General features: G+C 45.9%; 2 protein-coding genes across 2 annotated transcripts in view; one reads left to right on the top strand and one right to left on the bottom strand.

Moving 5' to 3' along the window:
- Positions 1-2009, bottom strand: part of RIDA (reactive intermediate imine deaminase A) — a 104018-nt gene extending 102009 nt beyond the window's left edge. Inside the window, exon 1 of the mRNA XM_085605197.1 lies at positions 1844-2009. Coding sequence (XP_085461323.1) covers positions 1844-1908 — 65 coding nt within the window. The 5' untranslated portion in view covers positions 1909-2009. The remainder of the gene's footprint in view (positions 1-1843) is intronic.
- Positions 2010-2307: 298 nt separating this feature from the next.
- The window catches only part of POP1 (POP1 ribonuclease P/MRP subunit), a 354117-nt gene continuing 333238 nt past the window's right edge, over positions 2308-23186 (top strand). The window contains exon 1 of the mRNA XM_085605196.1: positions 2308-2446. The gene's annotated coding sequence lies outside the window, so the exon portion shown is untranslated. The remainder of the gene's footprint in view (positions 2447-23186) is intronic.

Below are 23186 nucleotides of genomic sequence, written 5' to 3'. Positions count from 1 at the left end.
CCCAGAGGATCAGACTCCCTACCTTCCTCTCCGAACCCCCCCGATATCAACTGTGGAGTACCCCAAGGATCATTGCTCAGCCCCACGCTCTTCAACATCTACATGGCCCCCCCTCGCCACCATCGTCAGACAGCATGGGCTCAACATTGTATCCTACGCAGACGACACCCAGCTCATCCTCTCACTCACAAAGAATCCCGAAGACACCAGACTCTGCTTCCAGGAAGGAATTCTGCGTTTCCTGCAGAATTATGGATTTGGTTGCACTTGCCACATAATCCATCATTTGCTGCATAATATGAAGAGTTTAAATAAAAAAAATGTTTCTAGCTCAGACAGATCAAACGTTACTAAAACAGATGCGACACATGTTCCCACACATTAGAAAGGCTCTTCAAAAAGGTTAACTGGTCATCTTTCAACTGTTAATTGCTGTATATGGATATTAAACTACTGCTAATAAAGGGAAACATTTGACCAGACAGTGTTACCATATCTACAAATGACAAAATAATAACGCAATACTATCACAAAATGTGTGGATTTATGCCTGCTTAATTTAGTCTCCCCTACTGCATAATTTACTCCTCCTCTGCTGCGGAGGGGGCAGTGTGAATCGAGTGGGCGCCGGAGCTTGAGGAGGGGGGGGGCGGGCGGGCGGGGGCATCTGGACATTATTAGCAGAACATTCCAAAACTCCAAGTGCCAGTCATAGGACAACAGACATTAATCTGCGCCCCCTCCCCCCAGCTCTCACAACATAGTGCAGTGTGACGTCCAGTGGGGTCCAAAAAGTCTTAGACCGTAACCAGCAGAGAGGAACAAGCAGGGATCTGAACCTACCCCGGTTGCCCCCCCTGAGCTTTGAACCATCAAGATCAAGGACACACAAGATATTACCACTGAGAGGAGAAACCAAACCCATTATAGTTATGATGATAACCTGGTGGCCGTGTTACGGCCCGGTAAGACCCCTCCAGCACGTGAACTGATCTTTCCCTCTCCTTCTCTCTTCCCCCCGGCCCCGCAGTAGACTTGCTCAGGACACGCTTGCTACGGCCTCCTGAGTAAAGACGGCAAAGAGAGAACATACATCTGAGACCTAGTTATCTGGACGATGCCCGGTGGAGGTACCTTGATAACTATAGAGGAGATGGGCTGTGGACTTCCCCCTCGGCGACACCTACCCAGCCGTACTTCGAGCAGACTTTCCTTTGTCTCTCCGCCGTATCTCCCTCCTACCCCATTACCCTACCCCATTACTCTTCTACGCTCTATTTCTCGTCTTCTATGCTCTTTAAATGTTTTTCTAGTAACAAATGTAACTTGTAACTGATGTAATTTTGTAACAAAGTGGATCCTCATGTAAAGCGCTCTGATACCTTCGGTTCTAGCCAGCACTATATAAAACTCAAATAAATAAAAAATAATTCCAGTGATCCTGCCAATAGTTGATTGCACTGCCCTTAGCTAGTCTTTTAAATGCTCTAATTATGAGGACTTCTTCTTCTTCCAGAAGATATAAACTACACTGCACGGCAGTTGACTGGAACTGTCCTTGTCAAAAGGGGGCAATGTTCAGCGTATGCAGTTAATGTTTCTATTGAGTCATCTTTCTGCTAAATCGCTTTATTCAATTACTCAAAAAATATCCAAATCTGATAAAGTATCACACTGTGGAAAGGTTTTCACTGGGAGATCTGCGCAAGCTGCTTGCCTTTTCTTATATCTGGCTCAAAAAAAGTAATCTAGGACACCGTCCGTAGCTGCAGTGATCTATTTATGGATGGAAAGTGTGTGTGGGTTCCGGCCCAAAACGAGGTACTCTTCCTAAAGTCAGTACCTGTAGGGTCCGATCGCTGCAGGCGCCTTGCTGCTTTGAATGATTCTTCGGATTATCGCTGCCATGGCCGAACGCAGACCTTCGCACTACCACCAACAATCTAACTCTGATGGTGACAAGAACGTGAAGACAAGAACACACAGCTGGAGTAGTTTTTTTGCGTAAAACTCCTCTAATTGGACAACCCAGGCCGCGCCTCCGCCGCTAAAAGCGTGCTGTGGCCATGTTTAGGTCAGGCTGAATCTAACTAGCGTTTTTTTCTGATAAAATCATGTGCCTTAGAACTGTTTTCCACGGCGTTGTCATCTACTTAGGCGCAGTTAACACGCTGAACTAGAACATCTGATATGTATTCTTATATTATCTTTATTCACTAGTGATATGTTTACTGATCCTTAGACCACGAGAATTTCCGTCTGCCGGGGGCGGCCATGTTAGAGGCAGTACTATCTTTCTACGGCCCTGATTGGTTGCCGATAGATTGACGCACGCGTATTAGAGTCAAGCAGGAAGCGTGGAGCCCTGTCCGAATTTGTGGAGATTCCTTATATCCTGGTCGTTGAGTCCACATTTTTACAGAGGATACTAATTTGTACGCCGTAGGTGCGCATGCGGAGATTTGAGGGGGTCAGGGGTGCTTTTTAAATAATTTTTTTTAAATATGTGTATTAGTGTTTGGTACCTGTACTTTATGTGTTCGACGTGGTACCGGAACCACTGGCCTTCCGTTACCTATGACAATGTCGTCCGTTATTCTCCAAAGCAGTTTGCAGAAACTGACGAATGAGTGCATGCATGAAAGCAGTATGCACCCGCACTTCTGTCCCCATCTCTCCTTGTCTTGGGACAGTTCTGTTTTCACCAGACGCCAACTGGGAATGCAGTGGTACTGGTAGACAGTTGATTACTTTTGTAACTATGATGCTGATGCCTGTCCATGCCTGGTAGTCCATGTGACTTTATGGGCAAGGCTATGTTGTGGCTACATATTAATGCAAAGGGTTTGGTATGAGCATAACTGCCACGTTTTCATATTACTTATGTGTGACATTTCTATGGTTTCAGTGTACTTATGAGTGACATTCTATTGCCAAATGTGTACCGCTTCGAGTCATACTTTCTCGCAAGTAAACCAAGCAATTAAGTTCATATAAAGAAGTAAAGAACATAAATTACCCCCTTTTATGCAATGAGAACTCTTGCAAACCCCTGAAATGGAAGGTCCCTAATCTACCAGGCATATTTTCCAAATGAAAAAAAGAGAAGGATGTGGGACTGTCTGACACTGAAATCCACGTGGAATAATAGGATTGAAGATAATGCTCCACAAATAATGTATCAATATGTTCCTTTAATTTTGATTCTCAAAAACGACTTGCTGTGATAAGGGTCAGGCCAGAATAGCGTTTTTTAAATCTGATGAGCATGGAACTTGAATGGTCTGGAAGGGGATTTGCTTTTAAAAAGAAGCAGCTATGTTTAGTGCTTCGAACCACACTTCTGACATATGGCCTGGTACTACCTATACCCCCTCCTCCCTTGTCAAGACCCAGATAATATGATAAGAGTTTTTTGGATGAGGGGGTCGTTAATAACCCCCGGCTGTATTTATTAACATAAAAAATTAAACCAAATTAATATTTACAAAATATGCAGAAAACAATGAATGACATTGATAAGTACAGATGTCAGATGGCTAACCTTAACTTAAATCTAATACAAGTTATTCCTGTCCGAATCTAAAACATATCATCATCATCATCAATAATCATAACCGCAGTTACGTTTCTGCGTATCCCTATTTGAGCCTACGGCAAGGTCAATAACTGGTGTCAGATCCTTATCAAATTATGCCGCCCTCCCACCGGAGTGCGCATGCGCAGAGGGCCCGTTCACCGTGAGGGTACCCCCCCTCCCCGGTTACCCCATACGCTCTGTATATTATCTCCATAAAGGGCCCTTGCAGTTCTGCGCCCTTTACTTGCGCCATTGTGCACGTGCGGGGTGGCCAACCAGCCTAGGTAAAGTGTAACTCCCCACTCCCCCGTACCCATCCAGCCAACCGGCTGTAACTGCTCCTGGAGTTCTAGAAGTGAGCATTTGTCCCCCCCCCCCCCCCCTCCCCCTTGGGCGACCCCATTCAAGAATTGCACCGCCCTCTAAGGACCTTAAATTTACTGCTCACCAATCATGACCTTACCGCCACAGGCCAGTATAGTTGACCGACTATCTGCCCCCCCCCCCCCCCCCGCCAACTAGAGGTTCATAACCGGTTTCTGAAGCCACCCAACCAGGCCAGCAGATTCTTTAAAAGGATTTCTTTACCTACTTGAGACAAGTGGACACAGTCTTTTAAAAAGCACGGCTTCCCCCTGATACACCTGTGGGTGATCGTCTGTAAATGAGGAGACCTAAACAACCTCTCTATCTTATTGCCTTAGCTAACCAACCTACTTCCGTGATTATGGCTTCCACTAGCCCTCTTCTACCCAGATTTACCAGACCATTCCCTCCCAGGTGTAAGATGATGATACCGGGGAGAGCCCCACCCTTGCTCAACAGGTGCACTACAAAACCCCTGAACTGATTAAAGCGGAGACCCCCTTTCCCATAAAATGACACCCTAAAACCAGCTTGCTCAGCTCTGGACTTGTAATGACCTGAAAAGAAAAATGCATTCAAACGTCTCACATATGAATGGCCAATAATCCAAACGGCATGTGGTCCTGGTTTCTGTGGATGTGCACCTCCTTGCTTTGATTGTAGCTGCTGATGTGCTGCCGCCAGTTTCCCCCCTGCATGACAGGTTTGAGAAACTGTAAATGTAAGCAGAGAAGGAACATGCATCAGCACCGGGCAAATGTCCTGCTCACATGTGCAGCCGCACATAGCGCTTATAACAATTGGAGGACCACCTACCAATCCTTTTAACGTTGCTGCTGTGAAAACCCCTCGCTGTCGTCTCAGTGGCAGCCCCTATTCTGAAAAAATGAGTTCCAAAGCAACTAGGATCCAAACCTGCCTTCTTTACTGCCATATTCATGACTCTCTTAAACTGAAACCTTGTGAGCGGGGTACCATCCGCATGGATTAACAATGTCCCCCCCCCACTAGTATTAGGTCTATGCTGTAGGAATGCCTCTAACTGTGTTACGGGGCAGCAAGGGTTACCATGTGCCCAATGCAGTACTACCCCCTCACCATGGGCCTCTTGGTCAGTCTTGGACTTCCTAATGGATAGCAATAAGGCGTCGCCTTGTACCTTCGCATGCTTTAACTGCAGACCCCTTGCACATCCTGTTTATTCTGGGCCACCAATTCCCCTATCCTAAAAGCACCATAAAAAGCTAATGAAAAGGCAGCTCTGAACAGCAGAGCTTCCTCTGTGGCGCTGCAAATAAGGTCAAGAGCCCCCAGTAAAGATGTTTGCAACTCCACCCCTATAGACGTCTCCTGTCCGGTGCTGACCCCTGGAGGCGCTGCCACCCTTTCAAGGCTTTCCTAACTGTGAAACTGTTGGTGGGGTCTCCCCTGTCTCTAGTTTGCGCAAAGAAAGAGATCGCTGCCACATGCTGCCTGGCTGCTGCCGCTGAGCGCCCCTCTTCGTTTAAAGCACCTAAGAAAAGCCGGAGTGCCCCGTGTCATGCCACTTCTCTGCCCAATCCCTTCCCAAGAATGTACAATATGCCCAAAATACCCCTTCATATGCTTTCCTGGTCCTGGAAGCTAGGCTAGCTGCCACGAGGTTCGGTAGTTGGGGGCACCAATCTGCCAAAGTACTTCTGGGAAGGATGTGGGAGTCGCTTCTGCAGAGGGGAGGTGTGCCCTGAAAACCTGCATCTTGAAGCGAGAGAGTGCGTCAGCAGCATAATTCAACACCTCTGGCACATGTTTAGCTTTAAACTGCATGTTCAGTCTCCTACATAGCAACACTATCTCTTTCAACAGACGGAGAATCATTTTACACCGTGCTTCTTGTTGGTTGATGCATTCGATTACAGTCCTGTTATCTGACCAGAACACCACCGATTGATTACGCAATCTTTCAGGCCAAAATGTTAATGCCACCCAGATGGGGAACAGGTCTAAGAAACCGATGTTACCCGTCACCCCATTCTGCACCCACCATGCCGGCCAGCGCTGAGCCACCCACTCATTACCGAGTATGGCACCAAATCCCACACTACCCGCAGCGTCAGTCAATAAACCTAACTCTGCAGAATTAGTGGGTGGACCGGGCCAAACTACCCTGCCGTTGAAGTCCTGCAGGAATGCCATCCAAATCCGCATGTCCTGCCTAATCTCAGCCGACAGCCTGGTGTGGTGGTGTTTTTCTTTGAGACCGGTCATGGCCTAGGAGATGGAGCGGGAAAATGGTCGTGCCATCGGTATGACTCTCAGATTAAAGTTCAACTGCCCTACTGTCTGCTGTAACTGATGCAAGGTGACCTTATCTTTTTCCAGGCATTGCTGTAATGCTGTCATGCTGTCCTGGATTTGATAATCTTGTCTGCTAGTAACCGGAAACACCCTTGGACTGAATCTAACTCAATGCCTAAGAATTCAATTGTTGTCGTAGGTCCTACTGTCTTTCCCGGCGCCAGGGAAACCCCAAAAGCTCGCATGAGCGTGCAAAATTCTTGCAGTGCCCATGCACACTCCCGGGAGCCCGCTGACCCCAAGATAAGAAAGTCGTCCAGGTAGTGCATGACAAACTGATGCCCTGTCGCCTGTCTAAAAACCCATTCTAAAAATGAACTGAATTTCTCAAAGTAAGCGCAGGAGACCGAACAACCCATGGGCATACACATATCCATGTAGAATTTACCCTGGAACTTAAAACCCAGAAGGTGAAAATCCGATGGGTGCACTGGCAACAAGCGAAAGGCAGACTCAATATCAGATTTTGCCAGCAATGCACCAGGGCCCAGGCCCCTGAGCATCTCCACCGCCTGGTGAAAGGAAGCCTATTTTACACTACAAATCTCATCACTGATGGCGTCCGTCAATGAGTTGCCCTTAGGTGCTGATAGATTATGTATCAACCTGAACTCTCCACCCTCTTTTTTGGGGACCACCTCCAAAGGGGAGCAGACAAAATTCTTTACCGGGATGCAATCAAATGGCCCAACTATTCTGCCCAAGTTCTTTTTCAATCTTTGTTGCCGCCACGCCTGGATTGGTCCTAACAGAAAGTTGATTTTTGCATTCAGGTGCTCCAACGTAGTCAGGTGCAGGAATCCTAAAGCCATACATGAAACCTTCTAGCAATGTCCTCGCAGTGGAATGATAAGGGTATTTGTTCAGCCAAGGAGTCCTAGCCATTACGTTAATGGGTGAGTGTGCCATGTGTTGTGCCCTCCCCTCACTCATGTTTCCTCCTTCCCTTATCTTTTGATTTTTTGAGACATTTAGACTCTGGGTGCGATGGGTTGGCACAGATAGAGCAGGCGTGTTTGAACTTGCACGTGCCTGGAGGCCTAGTACATGTGCGCCTATTAAAGTCCCAACATGTCCCTTTCCGTCCTCCCCGCTACCTGAACTAGTGGCAGGGCCTGTGGTTGGAGGTGGCTGAAAGGATTGGAATGACTGGCCCCTGTTATTGGACTGTGATCCCACCCCAAACCGATCCAACCACGCGATTGTGTCAACACAGTCCCAGGAGAGGGATGAGTCAGATGCCTTTCCTTTCCAAAAATCCTTATCATACTCCTTCCAACCAATGGCCCCATACTTGTCATGAGCCATAGTGATCCGGCTCTGGTAACATGCCATCTCTGCCTGTATATTAGGAAAACGTTCAGCCGTCACTGCCATGAATACTGAGAAACCTCTAATCCAGTTATTCAAGTTCTCCTCAATCCTGAATTTCAACAGCTCACTTGCCCATTCTCTAGGGAGCATCCAGTCCTTTTTTCTCTTTGCTTCCTCCCTTTCAATTTCATCAAGGAGCAATGAGAACACACTAATATAACTTCCTGACCATATCTTTTCTTTCACCTCTTGTGTGACATGTCTTGCCAAGTGTTCCCTCCCGGTGTGGGATTCACCTATACCTAACAGAGGCAATGTTACCTGCTTACCTCCTGTAACTGACCCAGCTGGCTCCATCAGCTTCTCCTTCGCAAGGCTGTTCACTGGCACTTCTTTGTTAGTTTCGAGTGGGGATGGAATGAGAGGGGAAGGTGCACCCAGCCTTTCACCTGCCTTACCCCCAGCAGCAGCATCAAACTGCTTCAGCCAGTGGGTCACCCCCAATGTCCTTCGCCCACACTGATGCTGACAACATCCCAGCCTTCCCCAGCCATGGAAGGACTGCGGCTAACTGTGACACTAAGTCTTGTGGAACCGGGTTAGTGCCCGCGGGGGCATCCCTTGGGTCCCCCCCTGCCGGAGTCACTGGATCCTGTGCGCCGCTTCCTGCTGGGACCACCCCCGCAGGGACAACCGGGGCCGGGGCACCCATAGGAACACCTCCCAGAGGAACCACTCCTGATGGACCGGGCACTTCCCCCCACCCATGGGCTGGGGGACTGGCACAGGTTTTTTTTGTATATTCTTTTCTTTTGTGACCCCTTTCTTGGGCCTAGCCCGCTTGGGAAGGGGGGGCTAATTCTCCCCTAGGCTTGGGGGGCACTATGGGTCGCAGAGGCCTATCCACAACATCACCTTGTCCTTCCACCCTCTCCCTGAGATCAGCAAGGCTCTGCCCTAATTTATCGACCTTCTTCCATCTCCTATCCATAGTAACCATCTTGCGCATCATTGTCTCCATCATGTACTCCATGCGAGAACGCTTCTCACCACGCTTTACCTCACTGGCCATTGCTTTTACCAAACTGCAGGGGTTATTCTGAACGTGCTGCCTACTAAAACAGCATACACAGTGCCACTCACTTAAGCAGGGTCAATTGGGCAGTAGCCTAAATGAACACACCCCACTGTACTTGCAGGCCTGGTCCACTGTCCAGGCCCTTACCGTACTATGCTGGAGGTACACGACCGGCCGTAAGCAACCATGCAACCAGAGCCACACCAGCTAATCCAGTTGTCAGGCGAGTATTCTCTAGCCTGCGTGGCTCTCAGAAGAACTGGAATTCAGGCCCGTCAGTGTCCCCTTATGTATCTCCTGTTGTGCTGCCGTGGTTATTCCAACCAATATGGGCTTCCTCGTGATCTCGTCCTGATCTTGTCCACGTTGTTGATCTCTTGATGCTTGCAATCTAAAAGCATATAGAAGAACCGATCAAGTGAACCCCCCCGCCCCCCTGCCCACCGTCAGCACCAAAAGGCGTGACTCCCTCTCTGTTACCTGTAATAAATGCCTAAAGCTACCAACAAATCTAAGAGAGCGGCACTAAACCTTTGCCTAATTACAGCTAATACTCGATTTACACCAAATTGCAATCCTGAGCGTTTAAATCCTGCAAGTATGGCAAGTTTTACACAGCGCGTTTTTTGCAGTAATAATGCCCACAGTCACTTCAATCACCAGGTATAGTGATAAAATTCCCAAAATTGTAAGCTGTGTACACTTGATCCTGTGTTAGCAGTGCCCCCCGCCAGCACTAACTAGCGCACTGTTCCGCCGATCACAACCGGCCCTCCCCGCTTAGAAGAATGCCCGCACTTTGTGTAAAATTATTAAACGGCGTGTGCTCGACCTGACGGTATTGGAGCGCTTTATAGAAGCACCAGTTGTACTACACATGCAGAATTTTGTTAGGCACAGGGAGATTAAATGAATACGTCCACAATCACAGGATGTTGGGCTGATTGCAGTTACCATAAACAGGGCGCTACTCGAAAAAATTCCCACAGAAACAGGAGAGCTTGCCTGACAATGGAAGGACAGCCCCTCATACAATCCTGTGTCAGCAGCAATTCCCGCTCGCAATCAGCACTCACCCCGCTAACACAACGCGCACGCTGCCACCAGAGTGCGCCGCTCAGCTGTTCCGAGCCGGCACGCTGTATCTCAAAATCCCGACCTGCTGCTGGACTAATGCAGACCGGAAAACACTTCTCCTGCTACCGCAGTCCTCACCCGGGGCCTCGGCTGCTCAACGCCAGCACTTCCCAGCAAACAGCTATCGCACGATCGTTGACCTCGATGCTCCCGCCGCTGAATAAAGAATCCTCGCCACACAGCCTGCAAAAGAAAAACGACAGCCGCTCCACTCCGCGCACATCTGGAACGAGGAAACCTGGAAGACAGAAAGAAATCTAATTACAGCCTCCTAGCGAGGCTGGTCCAGCAGGCTGGGGGAGCGAGGAGCAAAGAGGACGACTCCTATGCTCCCCAGCTTTTAATGCCCTATTACCAGCCAGGCCGGTTCGAACCGGCCTGGCGTTGTCCCAATGCGTGACCCGGAAGTGATCATAATCACTTCCAGGTCATGTTCAGGACCCACGACCAATCGCGATCGAGGGCGACAGGCCCGCCTCTGTGGTCGTCAGGGGCCGGCACGACCGCCATACTTTCGGTGTGTCCGATGCCGGCCCCGCCTTCCTCTTTCTAAGCGCTTACAAAACATACATTTAAAAAAGCTGCACGTTATAGGAAATGTGGTGTTCCAAACGGATTATGATATACTAAGTGTTAGGGTTAAAGCAAAATTCTTCTGAGTCGACATGTCATATGCCCAGCATTAACCTGTCTCCCTTCTTCGCCATACTCTTTGCTTAACAAATTATAAGGCAAACACTGACTCCTCAAAGATAGAATGCAACTACTCTTAAAATCCAAGAAGCTGTTACCTGGAGTGTGAAGGGTGGGATTTTGGAGGGGGCCCATGGGCCCCTGCAGCTCATATGTCTTGCGGACTTCCAGGAGTACACAGACCCCAGGTTAAGAACCATTGCTCTAGACTAGAGTGTATTGGGGTTCCCCTGATGTAGGAAGTGGAGTTTTCATGTCTCACCCATCATGTAATTCATATATTTGATTAGAGCATTTCCAATAAGCAGGCTCGTTGTGTTATCGCTGCCTACCAAGCTGTTCGAGCCACTAAAGCAGCAGAAACACAGCTGCTCACAGCTCCCGAATACGTCTTTTCTCCCACTAGCATTGAGATCTGCTTTGGGAAAAGGAGCTATAGAGCAGCTTGGACTCAACCTTCGTAGGAGATAGTGAGGGTTCTAATGATCTCACACTAATGCCTATAGACCTATGCACTTCGAGAAGGCACTATATATCAGCTCAATCTGTATTCTAGGAGCTGGGGAGGGCTTTATTGAGCCTAATCTAGCTTCTATATCTCTGCTATGGTTGGAGGCACTATAGAGTAGCTTGGCCTCTTCAGCCTCTATTCTCATAGGAACTGATGAGGGCTCTGCTTATTCCACACTAGCACTTTGATATCTGCATTGGGGGTAGGCCTATAGAGCAGCTCTGCCTGTATCCTGGGAGCTCCACTTCTCTCACACTAGTGCCTGGTTAGAAGTATTGGGAGTTGGCGATCTACAGCTGCTCTGCCTCTATTCTTCTGAAAGCTGTTTAGTGCTCAACTGATCTTTTACAAGCACCTAGATATCTGCAGTGGGAGTAGGTGCTATAAAGCAGACCTGTCTCTTTCCTAATAGCTGGTGAGGGCTCCACTGATCTCATACTATTGCCTAGATATCTGCATTGGGAGTTAGTGCTGTATAGTAGCCAGGCCTCTATCTTCTTCCAGCTAGGCCTTACCCTCCTCTGAGCTGCTGGGGCTTCACTGATCGTACACTAGCACCTAGCCTGCTGCTGGATTAAAAAATAAATATATTTACATGTCTTAGTTATGATAATCCAATAACAAATAATCTGTTACCTGGCACTCATCGGACCCAGCTTCTGACACTGAAATATGTCTGTACACCCCAAGAGTGGGGTGTAAAGACCCCTCACTCTTGCCGGTTAGTTATAGCCCCTGAATGACCATTAAAATCATCATCAGTACTCTCCATTTGCACAGTGTCCTATTTACATAAAGGGCTCATCTTCACATTGTGCCTACCAGCAAACCGCAGCCCTGAAATTATTACATAATTGTTCCTTTTATTCTGCCCATTATAAGAAATTCAAAATTTAGTTAGTTAATTTCCTCATGATATTTGTAAATTTAAGCTTGTCTAGTAAATTAACCTCTTCAGTGCCCATGACGAGATAGTGTCGTCATGGAGCACGGTCGCGCTGTGCCCATGACGAGACTATCTCGTCATGAACCCCACCCACTAATAAAACGCCCGGCACAGGAGGGGGAAAGGGCGTGGCACAGAAGGGGTTAAGTTTTCAATATTCCTTGTTGCACCAGTTGAGGACTCACCTTTGTGTGCCAAGAATACACTGCCGCCACAGTGGGCCACTGGGTTGTGTTAATAATTACAGGCTTTTTAGTGCGGTGATGCGGATATCAGCAGTAGAATGTTAGTCTAACCCCTGATGTGTGGTTCTTGACTGGGCTGTATGAGTAGTGCAGGGTGGCAAGGGTAGATGGCTGGTGTTCAATGGTGGCTTCTACAGCCGGCCAAACCAGGTAGCTATCCTGCCAGCTAACTAGCACCTCTGAAGACCAATTCTGTGGTCAAAGATTTTAAGTTTATTGTGTAACCTGGAACATAACTATGTAAAAAGTTATATACGGAAACAAGTGTCTATATTAAGAATGCTACTTTTCAAAAGTGAGAGAAGTTTCTGGTCGAGACAGTGAAGGAGTTAGAGTTGTCCTTGGGGGCTGCAATAAAGCATTGTACCGGATTTATAGCTGAGTGTATTACAAATTTTGGCGATGAGGACGCACAGCCCTGTGAAAAACCCACATTGGTCTGGTTTTGTCTCCAGAAGTCTGCCTCCGTCTCGGTTTCCTGCTTTTCTGAGTGGCCCAAGACTGTTTCCATTGTTTAGGAGCGGATAAGACCGAAGTGACCATGAAACCACCACTTATTGCTACTCAGTGTTCTGCATGACTGAAGTTGCCCACTGGAAGAAGACCAACTGTCTAAAGCCGAACGCCACAAAAAGATGATGGACGGAATGCTGAACATTGTCAAACATTCACCCTCCCCCCTCCCCCCCCCCCCCCCAGTCACAGAGCTGGGTTAATTTATTTGTTTCTTTTGCTCACTATCCCAGTTTGGACCCAGCCATATGCAGCTTGATCTTGCTTCCCATGGGAACAGTCCAGCCCGAACTGCCAGGCCAGGTCCACCATGGACCCGAAAACCAGCATCCTGGGGCTGGTTTCGGGGTATCACCCCCTCCTCAGCCAGAGTAGCTTGAATCCAGTGGCATAGTGAGCACAGGACTCAGGTCTGGACATACCCTTCTCACTTGGGGTGACTATAGCAACACAAAAAGATGATGGACACAGATCTGGGTCAAATCCATCGTTTTCTTTTGCTCACCATGCCACCTCAGTTTGGACCCAGACATATGCAAATGAGACTTGACCCTGCTCCCAGTGCAAACAGTTCAGCCCGAACTGCCACCTGAACACCAACAAGACCGAAATTGTGATCTTTGGTAAGAGCACATCACAGTGGGATACCTCCTGGTGGCAAACAGAGCTAGCACCAACCCCTCACCACCCATTCCAAGAACCTCAGGGTCATCATTGACAGCTAACTCAACATGACTGACCATGTCAATGCTGTCTCTGCCTCATGCTTCCATACCCTGAAGATACTGAGGAAGATTTTAAAATGTCTCCTAATCGGCACCCGGAAGACTGTCATGCATGCATTGATAACAAGCAGGTTGTATTACGGAACACCCTCGATGCCTGGATCAACAAAAAACTCACCAAAAGGCTGTTGCCCATTTAGAACCTTGTGCTCAGAATAGCTCCCAACCTCCCACGCCACACTCTCATCGCACCACACCTGAAGGAGGTCCACTGGCTTCCCATTCACGAATGAGCACAATTCAAACGTCTCACCCACACTTTCAAGGCAGTAGATAACATTGGCCCAGCATACCTCAACAATTGCATCCGCTTTAACACAACTTCCAGACACCCCCGCTCTTTCTGGACTCCTACTTGCAGAAATTCCATGCGTATGGAAAACTAAATCTGGCAGTCAAGCCTCCTCCAACATCTCTTCTATAAAGCGTGGAATGTCCTGCCGTTACACATAAAAGCCTCCTCATCAATTCTTCAAGAAGCTAAAGACCTGGTTTTTCGAGTAGTCCCACTAGGCGCTAGTTGTGGCTAGAATCACACCTGCTCAGCGCCAGGATACCCTCCCGGGTGATAGTGTGCTCACAGAGCTGGGTTAATTTATTTGTTTCTTTTGCTCACTATCCCAGTTTGGACCCAGCCATATGCAGCTTGATCTTGCTTCCCATGGGAACAGTCCAGCCCGAACTGCCAGGCCAGGTCCACCATGGACCCGAAAACCAGCATCCTGGGGCTGGTTTCGGGGTATCACCCCCTCCTCAGCCAGAGTAGCTTGAATCCAGTGGCATAGTGAGCACAGGACTCAGGTCTGGACATACCCTTCCCACTTGGGGTGACTATAGCAACACAAAAAGATGATGGACACAGATCTGGGTCAAATCCATCGTTTTCTTTTGCTCACCATGCCACCTCAGTTTGGACCTAGACATATGCAAATGAGACTTGACCCTGCTCCCAGTGCAAACAGTTCAGCCCGAACTGCCACCTGAACACCAACAAGACCGAAATTGTGATCTTTGGTAAGAGCACATCACAGTGGGATACCTCCTGGTGGCAAACAGAGCTAGCACCAACCCCTCACCACCCATTCCAAGAACCTCAGGGTCATCATTGACAGCTAACTCAACATGACTGACCATGTCAATGCTGTCTCTGCCTCATGCTTCCATACCCTGAAGATACTGAGGAAGATTTTAAAATGTCTCCTAATCGGCACCCGGAAGACTGTCCTGCATGCATTGATAACAAGCAGGTTGTATTACGGAACACCCTCGATGCCTGGATCAACAAAAAACTCACCAAAAGGCTGTTGCCCATTTAGAACCTTGTGCTCAGAATAGCTCCCAACCTCCCACGCCACACTCTCATCGCACCACACCTGAAGGAGGTCCACTGGCTTCCCATTCACGAATGAGCACAATTCAAACGTCTCACCCACACTTTCAAGGCAGTAGATAACATTGGCCCAGCATACCTCAACAATTGCATCCGCTTTAACACAACTTCCAGACACCTCCGCTCTTTCTGGACTCCTACTTGCAGAAATTCCATGCGTATGGAAAACTAAATCTGGCAGTCAAGCCTCCTCCAACATCTCTTCTATAAAGCGTGGAATGTCCTGCCGTTACACATAAAAGCCTCCTCATCAATTCTTCAAGAAGCTAAAGACCTGGTTTTTTGAGTAGTCCCACTAGGCGCTAGTTGTGGCTAGACTCACACCTGCTCAGCGCCAGGATACCCTCCCGGGTGATAGTGTGCTCTACAAATCTGCATACCATAATAACAATGTCCAGAGATGGCTTGGGGCAATAGGGGTGGATATCAGGAGTCCGGTGTATCAGACTGATAATTGTGTCTATGTTCCTGTGGAAATAAATTAATTTTCCAAATGTCCTTAGGTAGGGTTATTTGAATGTGCGGATACATCTAATGTAATTTTGTTTCTAGAAGAAATTTGTCAGAAAAGCATTACCAAGGAAATTGATCACAGATAGTGGTACCCAAATTGGAGTAGAGGAAATCATAATTAGAAAAAAAAAATGAAATAGTATTGAACATAAGCTCACCTCAATTTATCTTCTAGAAAGAAACTGAAGTAGAAATTTTTAATAGGCTGATCAAAGGTACTGTACAAATCTCGAATAAGGAGATTAAAAGGTGGGAAGTAAAAGTGAAGAGAATGGTCTGGCCCTATTGCATTACTCCTGCAGAAAGAAGACACAGCCCATTTTTATTATGCGGAGTAGAACTCTTAGATAATTTGAGTTGGATGTCAAATGTGAGACAAGTGGACTTGTCTGCTGAAGCTGTGAGGACACATATTGAGAATGCTCCGGCTTTGTACAAGAATTATGTCTAAAGATATGGGTTGGAGGAAGTGGATTTGGAGGAAGGGAATATGGTTTGTTTGAGGGGCTAGGTTTACTGAACCTTTAGAGGTAGTGGAAGTGTACACAAATTTTGCTAAGTTAAGCTTTGAGAAATTCTGGCATATGAACAGTTTGGCTAAGTGTAGGGGTGTTCATCAAGGTGAGATATCTACGGATGTGAATCCAAAGTGTGGTGGTAGTAAATTTTGCATAACTGTTAAATGAGCAATTTGAACAAATCACTATGAGAATGTGAGAAGCGTCTGAGTAATGCAATTGAGGGAACATCTAATAGTATAGAACCTTTAAGGGATGGATGTCTCGCCACAACTAAGTCTGGCTGTGTTGTTATGCAGCCATATCATCCTGATGATTATTTAACTGGTTATGTATTAGCAGGGAAGTCGCTGGGCATTATGTTGCATCAATTATTGATGTGTTTGGTGTATGTTTTATTATTATTTAATAATTTTTGCTTCTTTACTAACTTACAGTAAGTACATGTACAATGTTTTGTAATTGGGAGGGTGATGTGCAGTGACATGTCTTATGATTGTGTAATGTGGAACTTAACCATGTGAATATTTCTGTATGGAAACATGTTATATATTAAGAATTAGGCCTGTACGGTGAACTTCGCTCTGTTCGCAGAGTTTTCTGCACTCCGCGAAGTGCAGAAAACTTAGTTTCGCGATGTGCAGTAGAGTTTTTTTCCCCGCTCGCGATTGCGAACGGTAAGTTCGGGAGCGCGAGCTGCCGCTCGGGTAGAATTTCTACCAGAGCGGCAGGAATACCAGCACACACTGCAGTTTGCACTGCACTCCCCCACTCGTGGAACTTCGCAGAGTTTTTTTGTGACTTTGCAGAGTTCCGCGTATCAAAACTCCGCGACTTATGCCCAGGTTTATAAAGAATATTACTTTTCAAATGTGAGAGCAGTTCCTTGTTGAGACGGTGGAGGAGGTAGAGGTGTCCAGTGCGGCTGTTGTAAAGTGTTGTACTAGATTTATGGCACAGTGTCTTTACAACTCTTTACAGGTTTTGGCCCACTGTCACTAATGTGTTCCAAATACAGGCCCTTGTTGCTTTTTTGAGCGGATGGGACCTTGGCACATGTGTTGTAAGTATAATCGCAGTGGGACAACCAGTATATTGTAATTCTTGTAATTGCATTTACATAGTGCTTAATACCCCCTGACAAGGCGTTAAAGTGCTTTATGTGGGTAGCAGTCTCTCCGGAACCCAAATGTTGATGGTTAATCGCTGGATTATTGGTTAGAATTAGTTATTTGGCTCTGGTTTAAGAATATTATATGATGAAAGTCGGAATATTTTACCAACCGTAAACGTTGTAAAAGAGAAGTGGGTGTTTAAATGTGACTTGGCATTGATATATGAAAGGTTCAAATAGTGGGTAGGTTAGGACAATAGACTAGTATGTACCCTTGAAATTTTGATTTAAAAATTCAAATGTAGAGAATAAAAGAATTTTAATATTGGAAAACACAATTGATGAATTTTGTGAAGAAGAATCTGTGATGAGCATTCAAGACATTGAAGCGTTTTTATACAGTTATAGCTTCTGTATATCCCCTGCCTAAAGAGTAACTTAGTTGGGGTACCTCCACCAGAGAGAATATTCTGTCCTTCTTTTTTTTTTTTTTTTTTTAAATATCTTTTATGAACGGGCAGTGGGCTTACAGCCCCCACATTGCTTACCAGTGGTTGGCTTTATTGTCTCTCTCTCTCTTGCTTCATATTCAATGGCATACCTTTCTCATGTGTCCCTCTCAGATGCTTTTGATTTTATGGCTCGCTTTTAGAGAACGACATTTTTAGGTCTCGCTGGCGTTGCAGCGTACTGCCCTTTGTACTGCTCTTGTGTGCTGCTATTCCTGTCCTCCCTTGCCCCTGCCCATGGTGCTTATTTTTAATTTGTGCTTTCACACAAAAAAATTTACAGACTGGAGCAACTGGCAATGTGGTGGCACCTTTTTCCTTCTAATTGTTTTTAGTTTTGGTTTTTTGGGCAGCTGTGGTGCAGCATAGTTAAACTGCATTGGCAAAGCCAATAGGTCCAAAAGAAGAGACCTATTTTCTTTGTTGATGCTTGTTTAATAATGTGATCAAGGTATTAGGCTTTAGCTAGCTTCTAGTCTAGCTGTGTCCAATAAAGTGGGTTCCTCTCCCCAGGTCCTTCTCTGACTGCAAAGCACCGCGTCAGAGTCAAAGTTAAATGTGTCTCAGTCTCTGCAATTTGCACCACAACAGTCAGCAGGGTGTGCTTGGGCTGGCCCAGAGCCAGTTCTTTAATAGCTGTCAGATCTGGGATCTCGCTGGATTCCCTTCCATTCCAGTGCTGCGTACAGGTAAACAAAGGAGCAAGCATCTGCTTTAGAATTACATTACCGCTAAAGAAAAAAATCTGAGGAAGAGTAACGTGAAAACTAGGTTATTGTTTATACTTAGTCAAGCTTGGAAAGACTCTCAGTGAAATATGCATCATGTTTGTCTATCATTCTGTAATCCGAAAGCCCACAACTGAAACACCAGCAGGACAACTTACAAAACATAAAGCCATATAGAGCACCATGAACTGAATCTAGCATCAAGGAACTGCCCACTGTGTGTACTGGCTCTGATCTCTGTGATGCTCCAGACATCTAACTTTGTAATTTTGTTTTTTTGCATTTTAAAAACATATTAAACCATGCTTTTGATACTAGATCAGTGATTTAACATCATAATCAATGTAAGCTGTTTAAGTAGTTGTTTTGGGGATGTGAATTACACTTATTTCACCGTGATGGATTAGAAGCATATGTCCTGCGTTTATGAAGGTCCTTCCTAACTACATTTCTCAAATCATGCAGGTGTCAGGATTTACTAAATTCTCATCCCTCATATTTCACTTGTTTGCACCACGCATTTTCTGTAATGAATGCATGAGTAGCAGTTTTCTGTAGGCAAACTGTTTTCCACCTCTAGTTTGTAGGAAGATGAATCTTTTTGCATGCTCTTTGGGTCCAATGCATGTGCTGTGATGCCTAAATCAAGTCAAATTAGCTACACCCTTAATTGGCAAATGTCCCTTTCCTATAAGTCTCTAGTATATGGTACCTCTAAGTTATGGGGCCTGTAAGTTAAATGTCACTAGTGGACTGCAGCACATATTGTGCCATCACTAAAGTGGCATCGCAAGACACGACTGCAGGCCTGCCAGTAGTAAATTGGCTGTGTAGATTTAAACTGCAATTACCCATTTTGACAGGCCTAAATCCTTGTTTTAAATATTAACAAGTCACGCCCTAAGTACTCAAATGCCCACAAGACAGGGTGCATGATATTTAAAAGTAGAACATGTAAGAAAAACATGTCTTGTAGCAGGATTAGATGTTCCATAGGAAAGCATTGGAATACCTTCATGTTATCTCCGCCTAGGAACTAGCTAAAAAGTTAATTTTAGGACTATTAAAATATTTATTTCAAATCCATTTCATTGGTAAAGTCTGATTTGTAATCAGTGTTTCACAAAAGACACCTTTAACCTGCCTAAAGCCTCTAGAAGCCCATTTTCATGAACTTCCAACTGTTACTCGGAGCTAAAAAGCTCGATGTGTGAACTGGCTCCCAGAGCAGAGACAAAGCTTTTGGGTGTCAGAAGGTATTTTGTTACTCTGGCAAGATGACCATCTGTGCTGTGCCCAGGACGTTAATAATCTTCAAACGATGCCCACCTGTCAATCCGAGATGTAGGTCATACTTGGGCCTACCTCTGTCTTGTCTTCCTGGCCAGCCAAGCTCCAATCCCGGTGAGACAGGAGCTGTCCCCAGAACAAGGTTTGTGACCACAGAGGACTGGTTGCTATTTTCCCTGACCACACCTCTAGGGTGGGCAAAGGAGCTCTGCACAAGTGATGAAAGGTTCTGCTGCCTTGGCTTTAGGTAGAGAGAGATTGTTTTGCAGTAAAGCACACAGGAACTGCTGCAAAAGTGGGTAGGGTTACCCCTGGGAACATTTTCCCTATTGGTTAGGGAGATGCCAGGAGTCACAATTCCCATACCTGCAAACACACACACAGTGGTGCCAGGCATACATGTGGCACCCCTGGGAACCCTCATCAGAACACTACTGGACTTGTTGAAGATAGGACTAAACGTGCTTTTGTGACCTGTGAAGAGTACTTTAAGGTTTGGACCTGCTCCACTTGTACCCAGGTCTATGGGGTTGACTTCAATGGGTCAGTTGGTTGACCTTCTGTTCAACTACAGGGACACAAAAGCTGACAGAAGCCCACATTCATGGAAGAGTCCAGCTGACCAGTTTGTACTGGACCTGCCCTGGACTCTGCAAATGGCTTCTGGTGGAGTGTGCCATGACCCAAGTGCTGTTCCTGAGGTCTTGGAACCCTTGGTTGGTGACAGCGTGCACTTCTACCTATTCCTAAAACTGGGACTTACCAACTCTCTCAAGGCTTTTTGCCCGTAGAAGACTAGAACAATCCTGCCAAGCAAATCTGATGAGGGTGCATTGCAGCGGAGCCAAAGATTAAGGTTGCTTCCGTTTGGAATTGTTCTTCAGTAGGAAATCCTTCTCAGTGGGCTGACTTGGAGGAAGTATTTGGCCTTGTACAGCTTTCAACCATTGCCCGATGGATGAATCTGAGCTCCCAAAAAAATAGTCCAAAAGTAGAAATCTTTACCGACCGATGGCGCCAAAACTATCTGACCAGCGAGGGACCTTCCTTTGGTGCGAATATTGAAATTTTACCTACTCAAATCTTTCTCGCCATAAGTCGGTCCCTTCACCGGGACATCATCCGATGGTTATCAGGCCTTGTGGAACCCATCTCGGCCATAGCCTGCTGCCTTGCCCTGGTAAGGATTTTTTACTTCCATTTCAGAGTAAGTTAAAACTTCCAACTGAGACAGACCTGGTCTTTATATCCGACCCGTGTTCCATCGTTGTCGGCTTTAAACCTTGCCCATGTCCTGATCTACAGAACTATCTGCCCATGGTTGGCACTTTGCGCTTTTTGGTGCCCTTTTCATTTAAACATCTGAAAATAAAATTAATCTCTGGTTTCCCTTATTGGATTTTTGTCATTTTGGTTTCATTTTCTTCATTGAAATATTCTCTAATTTTATGAATTCAAGTGGTATTTTTATTGTGTTGCGTTTTTCAATTTTCTAACTGTTTTGGTACTTCTAAATGCTTTACACATTATCTTAAGCCTGTCTGCTCTACATCATTGCTACTAGGGGTTTAGCTCAACTAATAATCCACTTTGCCGCATAAGTCCAATCCTATTTTCTCAGTGAGTCATTGATTTCGGAGTACTCTCAATGCTTTTTTAACTTCAATATTTTGGCGTATCTTTTTATTGACATGCAGTCATTCAGAACATTCAATCAAACCGTTTCTTCCTCCCCAACACTAAGTCAGCAATACAAGTATCTAGTACCACTAACCATTTAGTGGTCTAAACCCACCTAGAAACTCTCGAGCTCAAATGGGAAAGGAATAGTTTTAATAAAATATCCTTTACCCTAAACATTTAAATAACTGTATTCTCCACAATGTCTTTGGTATATACTTGGATTAAGTGTAACAGTGTGCTGCTTTTTTTTGTCAGGAGCCACCTTTTGCTCTGTAGTAAGATACGGTTTTTTATCTGTATACGAATGAAATTCCAGGCCATAGATTGTTACAAAGATCAGTGTCTGACCCTGTTTGGTGGGCTGCGAGTTAAACTGAGGCCACAGGATCTCATCCGTGAGTTTGGGGTCACTTGTTTCTTATGGTCCAGCTGTTTGTGTTACTGGATATGAATGTTGGGCAAAGTACAACCCTCTTCAGCACTTCATGTACAGTGCAGTCACATTCTTCTCGGGGAGGTAGTGAGGGGTTGCTTTAGCTCGAAGTTTACAGCAGGAGTCCAATGAATGAAAGTCCAAAGTGCACACCATAACGGTATATCGCACACAAATCTAGTCACACTATTTGGTGTCCTAAGCACTGATGGGGAGACCTGCCGCTCTATCCACTATCCCCTTCCGGTTTCCCTTTGTCTTAAGTGGTAACTCCACCCTATAGGATAAGGTGTTAGCATGATTATGGTCTCCACTCTTAAAGTGCTTGGCAAAGTCTCAGTTTAGTTTTTAAGAAGTGGTGTGCTACCCTTCACTCCATCAAATATCTCCATGCTGATTGCTGGGGTGCCTGCCCAAAAGATGCAGATCCAGCTGTCATGCTTTGGCGTGGTCCCCAGTGATCTGTAACTGTTGAGTAGACTGGAGTTAACAGTAATTGGTGAAGGCTTGACCACTACACAGCCTGATTCTCCAGGCTTGGTGCATGGCCACATCCGAGCTGATTCTCAGGGCTCAGTGCTGCCAGCCACACAGGCTGATCTTCTGTTTGTGGAGCGGCCACAACCAGTTGGATCATCTGTTAAAGATACAGCCATGTACAGGCCTGATATTGACTTAATATCACATCCCCCAAATGGGCCTCTGTGACCACGGTCCGAGTCTTCATGGTTCCCATCTGTAACTGCTGTGTAGAGACTTCAGACCCACAGACATCAATGTCTGCAGATCGTTGTCCTAAGCCTTTTTCCTATGGATGTCCTTCCGATACCTGGACTAAGCTGCACGTCGCTCCTCCAGGCTTGACCGGCTCCTTCCCTCTCAACAGGCAGGTAGGTTTCTCAGTGATTTATTTGGTTGTATGACGGAACCACACATGCAATTACATCATATGCCTTTACAACCCGGTCATTACCATGACTGTGACTTTACCATGCATGCCTTTACCACGTATGTGCCTTTACAACGAAAATGTAAGTATTTAGCAGATAAATGTTACATACACGTGTGTGTGTGTGTGTGTGTGTGTGTGTGTGTGTGTGTGTGTGCGCGTGTGTGTATATATATAAATATATATGAGAGAATTTATATATTGTGTGTGTGTATATTTCAAGGCTTTATAGTTACCTGTGAAATACTTACATTTTCATTGTATAAACATGTGTGGTAAAGGCATATGCTTAAAAAAAAAAAAGAATCTTTATATGTATTTTTATGCACACGTGTGAATTTATTTTTAATTAGACGTGTGTGTGTATATATGTGATTGTTATAATAAAAAATACATATTTGTGTGTATATATTTTTTTAACAACCCCCAACCCTTACCCCAACCCACCCTAAAAATTCCCTCACTACCCTAAAAATTCTCCTGCCACCCAAAATCCCATACCCACCCTAAACCTCAAATACCCTTGCTACCAAAAAAACCCACACCCACCCAAA

The sequence above is a fragment of the Triturus cristatus genome, chromosome 5_1 (genome assembly GCF_964204655.1).
Source record: "Triturus cristatus chromosome 5_1, aTriCri1.1, whole genome shotgun sequence".
NCBI classification, from domain to species: Eukaryota; Metazoa; Chordata; class Amphibia; order Caudata; family Salamandridae; genus Triturus; species Triturus cristatus.
The sequence above is the reverse complement of the archived record's forward strand: the minus strand, read 5'-3'. Positions and strand labels throughout refer to the sequence as shown.